Source organism: Alosa alosa, chromosome 10, assembly GCF_017589495.1.
Source record: "Alosa alosa isolate M-15738 ecotype Scorff River chromosome 10, AALO_Geno_1.1, whole genome shotgun sequence".
Lineage (NCBI taxonomy): Eukaryota > Metazoa > Chordata > Actinopteri > Clupeiformes > Clupeidae > Alosa > Alosa alosa.
Genome location: NC_063198.1, coordinates 20636362 through 20643861, shown reverse-complemented (window position 1 = coordinate 20643861; position 7500 = coordinate 20636362). Strand labels below are relative to the sequence as shown.

The 7500-nt window shown below is 45.1% G+C and overlaps 1 protein-coding gene across 6 annotated transcripts in view; it reads left to right on the top strand.

Annotated features, from left to right (window-relative positions):
* Positions 1-7500, top strand: part of LOC125302452 (low-density lipoprotein receptor-related protein 1-like) — a 159986-nt gene that overhangs the window by 80882 nt on the left and 71604 nt on the right. For all 6 annotated transcript variants that reach the window (XM_048255626.1, XM_048255625.1, XM_048255624.1 and 3 more), the window contains exons 16-19: positions 201-341; positions 2783-2908; positions 6901-7017; positions 7450-7500. The exon at positions 7450-7500 is cut by the window's right edge and continues 30 nt beyond it. In XM_048255626.1, the coding sequence (XP_048111583.1) occupies positions 201-341; positions 2783-2908; positions 6901-7017; positions 7450-7500 (435 nt within the window). The remainder of the gene's footprint in view (positions 1-200; positions 342-2782; positions 2909-6900; positions 7018-7449) is intronic.

Below are 7500 nucleotides of genomic sequence, written 5' to 3'. Positions count from 1 at the left end.
ATGTATGTATGTATGGTATGTATGGTATGTATGTTATGTATGGTATGTATGTTAGTTATGTATGGTATGTATGTATGTGACTATTAGCAGGTGAAACATTACAGGCTTTTTGCGAATATTTGGATGCTGTGTTGTTTTTATCAGTATTGGTCATTCCAAATAAAATAATTAAAATGTGTGTGTGTGTGTGTCCTCCATAGCCAACCCGTCCTACATCCCACCACCTCAGTGTCAGAAAGGAGAGTTTGCCTGCAAGAACAACCGCTGCATCCAGGAACGCTGGAAGTGCGATGGTGACAACGACTGTTTGGACAACAGCGATGAGGCCCCTGAACTCTGCCGTGAGTGTCCATTCTCTGATCCCAGGACAGTTTTACACACACACGCACATGCATATTCTCATTCACGCACACACACATACACACATAAACACTGATCACAGTACAGTTTGGTACTATATGGCTCATATATTGAGGACACGTTGTGGATGCATAGTGCATTGACAATGAACACATGCCTTTCCTCTTAAACCCTTCTCTTACGGTGCGGTGGTAGTCTAGTGGGTAAGGAGCTGGGATAGGATGCAGTAGCCTGAAAGTTGTGGGTTCAATTACCGGCTTCCCCCATTGTGCTCTTGTGCAAGGCACCCAAGTTGCTCCTGGGACAATGTAATCCCTTGTAATATAGTTGACATGTACATCACTTTGGGCAATAGTGTCTGCTAAATGAATAAATGTCTTACTTCTGAATGTCCCTGAACATTTAGACAAAGATTTTCACTCACTTTCAGAGGGCAATTGGATTCATATAGAGATTTCCAATGTGGTTAATACTGTTATGGGGCAGCCTACTGGTTAGGGCTTCGGGCTTGGAACCGGAGGGTTGCCGGTTCGATCCCTGACCAGTAGGAACGGCTGAAGTGCCCTTGAGCAAGGCACCTAACCCCTCACTACTCCCCGAGCACAGCTGTAGCAAGGCAGCTCACTGCTCCGGGTTAGTGTGTGCTTCACCTTACTGTGTGTTCACCGTGTGCTCTGTGTGTTCACTAATTCACGGATGGGATAAATGCAGAGACCAAATTCCTTGTATACGCAAGTATACTTGACCTAGAAACCTGATTTACATTTTATAACTGCCATTTACATGTAGTCAACATGTCTCCATGGTTGTTTTCAGGTAGATACAGAACCTTTAAAATATCTCACCACCTATGTATCGTAAACGTGCTAATTACCAACCATTTGAAAATTCTAAAACTACAATGTTTTTTAATACTTCAAAATAACATTTGTTAAATGAACCTTACATTTTTCAGTAGCCATAGGTGTGTAAATTTGAACAAAATCTACTTTGGTTCTTACCGGGGCTTTTACTGCCTGAAATATCCGATTTTGTGTACCACGCTCGGAGTTTAGAGCTGGGCTGGTGGGTACTTATTCCCAACCTTTCTCACTGCACATCAACGGTTAGCCCGAGAATTCTCGTCGTCGCAATTCAAAATTCCACTGGAGCTCCAAGCGGGTTTGTACACGCAGCCTTACAACACTGTTTACAGCTCTTCGAGTCACGGTAAAATGTAATTTTTGGTACATAGCTAATTTAGATAAACTTATGGTGTGGGTGCTTGCGTTTCTATAGGAATCCGCCGTCTTGGTTTGTATAGGAATGAATACAGTGACACATACACGTAAGAGGTTGGACATACGTGATGGTTGGTAATATATGACGTTACTATAATGGTGTCATGCTACTTACGCAGATCATCATAATCATCAGACTAATCATGTGCCCAGCCAGTCCTTGTAGTTTCACACCACACACAACTTACCTGATGGGAGATGATATCCTGTTTGACACCATACTGTGATTAACACACCATACACACATTCACACACCACATCACCACATTCAGACTGAACACAAAGAAAAATTTGGGTATCCGATTGATACATCATCATACTTTAATCCTGCTGTGTTCTCTGCTGAGTTCTTGTCATAAGTCGATCATTTTTCCCTTCTCCTATCTTAATCGGTCCCTCTCTGTCTTTCTCTCTATCTCCCTCTCTTTCTTTTACTCTGTGTTCTATCTTTCTTTTCTCTCTGTGGTTACATCATATTCCCTCAGGAGTCACTCCATAAATGTGCCACAGCATCTTTATCTGTTCTCTCTTTTTTATGTCCTTTTATCCACTTCATCTAATCTCTCTTGCCTCTTTATCTCTCTAAGCGCTCTCTCTTTCTCTTTTCTCTCTCTCTCTCTCTTTTCTCTCTCTGTCTTTTTCTCTCTCTCTCTCTCTTCCATAAAGTATGCAGTACTGTTCAGCTGATTACATTCCCTATCCATTATCCCGTGGTATGTCTGTGAGTGTCTTCGAATGATGACAGATAAATGTAACAGAAATGTGAAAGTGTGTGTATGTGTATGTGTGTGTGGCGGTGTTGGTGTTAATGTGTTCTTGTGCTTATGTGTGTGTGTGTTTCGGAGGTGTTTTTGTTAGGCTACACTGAAGGCATTGTTTTCCCTCTGGTGCTGAGGTCCTTTGTTCCTGTTTCAGTGTCCCACGCTAAGTAGTCCCCTGTGGCGTGAGCCCTCACACTGGGTTCCTACCCCCTGCTGTCTCTTTTCTCACTCTCAATCTGTGTGTGTGTGTGTGTGTGTGTGTGTGTGTACGTGTGTGCGTGTTTGTGTTTGTGTTTGTGTGTGTGTGTGTGTGTGTGTGTGTGTCTGTTTGCGTGCGTGTGCGTGTGTGTGTGTGTGTGCGGTGTGTGTGTGTGTGTGTAGATCAGCACACCTGCCCTGCTGATCGTTTCAAGTGCCAGAACAACCGCTGCATCCCGCTGCGCTGGCTCTGTGACGGGGATAACGACTGCGGCAACGACGAGGATGAGTCAAACCACACCTGCTCAGGTACACATGTGGTAGAACATTGGATTACATATCCAAAAATCTTATTACATAGAGGTGATTAACAATACATTTTCATATATTATGTGTATGCTTTTCTATACATTCGATACTATGCATCAACTTTGCTTTGTCTGTCATTTGCTCTCTCCGTGTCATGACTTTCTAATAAAGGTCATGCGACCCCTTTTGTCACGAGTTAAGGGTATTCTGCCTGAGGCAGTAATATTAGGAATATCCTGACAGGAAATGGACTATGGCAAGAAAATGCTGAAGGATGTATATGTATTGTATTGGCCAATTAGCTTACTTATTTGGAGTAGCCACATGACTTTGTATTACCACAATGTAACTAACGTGTATAAGATAGGGCCTTGCCCTAGAGAACTTTTCCGTTGAGAGTGATTTCTGCACCAGATTTTATGGTAGAACCAATCAGGACGCAGGGCGGGAGTTTCATAGATGTGACATAGCGTAGAAGCGACTGTGAGACTGTTATCAGCATCACAGGTTGGCTTCGATGTGAGTGGTTGAAGTAGCACGTCAATAGATGACGGACAAGTGGCTTATCCAATCATATGCAAGCATTTTTTGATTAGGCCCAGCCTTCTGAAGCAACATTTCAATGGATTGATCCCAGATGGATGAGTGGAGCTAGGCGGAACGAAATTCATCTGGCGGGAGTCAGGTTAGCAATAACCAATCATTCCTAAGAAGCGTAACAATTGCTGCTTTGTCCTGGGTCTCGGACAGGCAGTAATTGCAGTGATGCGCGCCGCATCCAGGGCCCTTCAGCCAGGAGTAAGTATATGACCCAAGTACGTCACTTTTCCTGACAGAGTTGCAACTAAAGTCTTTAGAGACTTTAAGTCCCACACTGGCCAGGTAACAACAATGCTACTGTGTCAGTCAGGCATGATTCGTTTGATGGACTTCCTAATAAAACATCAACACATTTTTTGATATCAATGACTGTTAAAATGTCGCAGTGGATGGCAGATTAGAGAGGATGGTGCAAGTATTTAGCACAGTAGGCTGCCTTGGGTGAATAGTGTTGTTAACAAGTCGTAATTCTTGCACAAACCTCCAAGGTGCCATCAGGCTTCTTGACGAGCAAAATTTGTGTGTTAACTGGGGAGGAACTGCAACACACAATAGCTCCTCTGTCTAACAATAATTTGAGTACAGGCTCTATCCCAAACCAATCCAATTCCCATATCAAGCGCTTAAGTCAATCCTTCCGATTGCTTCACCTAGCAGATCCTTTATCATTTGCACTTCGGCTGTGTTCACAAGCCAACCTTTCTACCTTCCTACAAGTAGAGCAAGTTGCTTTGGAGGCACCCCGGTACACACAAGCCTATTTTTAACTACATAGAGGTAGAGAAAAAATCGCACCTAGGTGCCTGTGACCACAGAACGGCAATACCGTATCCGAGACACAGGATGACTCCCTCCGGCAAGGATGGGTCCCGCGGGCATTGTTGCTTTTTTTTCCACGGTCTTGTCCCTTGTCTCCCGTCAGTCAACTTTATCCGGGTCCTACACCTTCCAGGCTTCATTGCTGCTTCTCGGAGTTAGGTATCCCTACTGTTGCCACCAAAATGTGGTCAAAAATCTCCAGGCACACTCAGGTGTGAGAAAACACTGCAGGTTTATTCACGATACTGGGAGCAAAGTCATTGGCAACAGCACGTTCCAGTATCACTACTCAAAGTTCTCTAGGGCAAGGCCTTATCTTATACACGTTAGTTACATTGTGGTAATACACCAATGCACACTCACACACTCATAAAGGTGCATACGGTCACAGACACGCGTGACCACGTGAAGTTCATGGTAACAAACACAGACAGAAACACACCCAGTTCATTTCCACAAATGAATTTTTCTTTGTCTTCTTTTTTTCATACATATTCAATGATGTGGCCGCTTGAACATTTTTCACAAAAACATGCACCCACTGACACTCACACTCACACTCACACACACACACACACACACACACACACACACACACACACAGAGAACAGCTGGCTCAGTGGTGTGCCGAGCCTCCTGAGAGACCTACAGACAGGCTTCTGACCTTTAGTGTTGTTTCAGGCAGATTGTTGTGTGTGTGTGTGTGTGTGTCACAGGCCTCGTCAGGCTCTACTTCTCTTCGGGCTGAAAAGGCTATTCCTTGTCATTTCTTGTCATTTTAATTCAGCATTTTTCGCACTGTGAAAAGGTCACGCACACACGCACGCACGCACGCACGCACACACACACATACACACACACACACACATATACACACACACACACATACACGCACACACACACACATACACACACACACATACACATTTTAATACCTTTATTTATGTTTACATTTTACAATAGATTTCATTGAACACAAAAAATCTTAGATACCGGCATTGTAAACCCAATAGCCTACTGTATGCCTCTGGTCTCAGTTCATGGGTACAAAAAACAGTGCCTTCTCCAGATGTGGCGACTGCCAATTATCACAGAAATTGAGCAGAACACACACACACACACACACACACACACACACACACACACACACTCTCTCTTAGCCCCACTCATCATCTCATAAGTCACAACACAAGAGGCCGGTGCTTGGGTATTTGTCGTGATGGACAGTTCTGAGGCCACCCAGCTGTAATAGCAGAGTGAGTGCAGAGAAATGGCTCCAGCAGCCTGACAGCAGGCTATTACATTTGCACAGCTCCACCGATGGAGCAGGGGGAACATGTTCACAGAGAACACAACAGCTATTTGGGCGTCATGGTAATGTCTGCCTGAAAGGCAGGCAGTGATGGGGAATAGCCCCAATGTGCCAGGCACAGTCCTTGCCTGCATAATATAGCCTGTCCACAGGTGTCCACATTATTACATTTTTGTTTGAAAAATATGGACGCAGCCATATTCTAGCGGTCTCTGAAATGGACCTGGTTCCGATGAGGCCCAGGATCATAGGCGCCGATACCGTGGGTGCTCTGTCGCTCGAGCACCCGCGGAAAATATCGAGCACCCACGTCAGCATCTCTCATAATGTGATTGGCTATGTTGCTGTCAATCCCCTACTCCATATCCTAACCACCAATGAGAGCGCCTCTCGTATGAAAATTCCTGACACTTCCCACCTGAAGAAGGCCTTGTCGGGTCTTCAGCCCCGAATGTTTAAATTGTATATAGCCCTGAATATCATTTTTAAAGTAGTCTGACAAAGCTTATTGTTTTGTGACATAGCTAAACACTGGTCACAACTCGCAAAAGTAAAGCAGATAGAAAGAACTCATGCAAATCTAGCCTACAACACGCAGACAGCTTCATGTGCAGGGGAGAGAGAGCACGGGCACAGGTGTTTTATGATTGTTGGCTTCTGATGGTATCTTGCTAATTCACTGAAGAAAGACTTATGATTATGGATTGAAAGAACATTCTGAAAAGGAAAGGAGTAAGGCAATGAGGAGCAATGCTAGTGGAATACTCATGTTGCTGTATCAGCAGATGAGAAGGACCTGAGAGTGTCACTGACGACGTGACTGCCTCATAGGCTCACAGGTTGGTGAAGGAGAAAGCTACATCTAGCTGAGCCCAGACTATGCTTTTGTGAGAAGGCACACCATTCATGGGCCTAAGAATATCCCTGGCAGACCTTTGGAGCCCATGGACTCCCGCAAACTGTATTGGCGTTTTGTGTGTCGGCCGCTGTTGATTTTCTAAAGTGTTGAAGTGCATACATTACTTCTCAAAAACCGTGTGGCAACAATACACATGGGCACTGGTATCAGGCATTTAATTGTTTGAGCACCCACCGATGGAAACATAAATCGGCGCCTATGCCCAGGATAGGCCCACATCTGGCCAATAGCAGTGATGGACTAGATCCATCTGTTTTCTGTGTGGGCAGCTGTGGTCAACAACACCTGGCAGAGCTGTATTATGCATTTCTGACCATGCACCTCTCCCTTCCTCCCGTTCAGCTCGGACATGCCCGCCCAACCAGTACTCCTGTGCCAGCGGCCGCTGCATCCCGCTCTCCTGGACGTGCGATCTGGACGATGACTGTGGGGACCGCTCCGACGAGCCCGCCTCGTGTGGTATGGAAAGGCTCTAGAACCCGCAAAACAAGGAACACTCAAACAGTCTGTAGTGAGCGGCTTACTGGTGGATAAACACCAGACCAGAGCAGTACCAGAGTCAACATGCATTAGCACCTTCAGGATCGGACAGTCTGAATGGGTGCTCAGGGTCTTTGCGTCTGGGCACTGCACTGTCCAGTCCATTCATTCGCTCGTACTTGCATTGACGCTGGTGTGATTTTATATGCGTTGTGCATGTGTGCATTCTGTACTATAATGTTATTTCTCACATAAAACTAGGGAAACAGGGACATTTCCACACAAGATACAAAGCATGAGAGGCTACGTATGGAGGTTTGCATTTTTGTTTACATTTGTGTGTGTGTGTGTGTGTGTGTGTGTGTGTGTGTGTGTGTGTGTGTGTGTGTGTGTGTGTTCCTATTTTTGCAGCCTACCCTACCTGCTTCCCTCTCACTCAATTCACCTGTGACAACGGCCGCT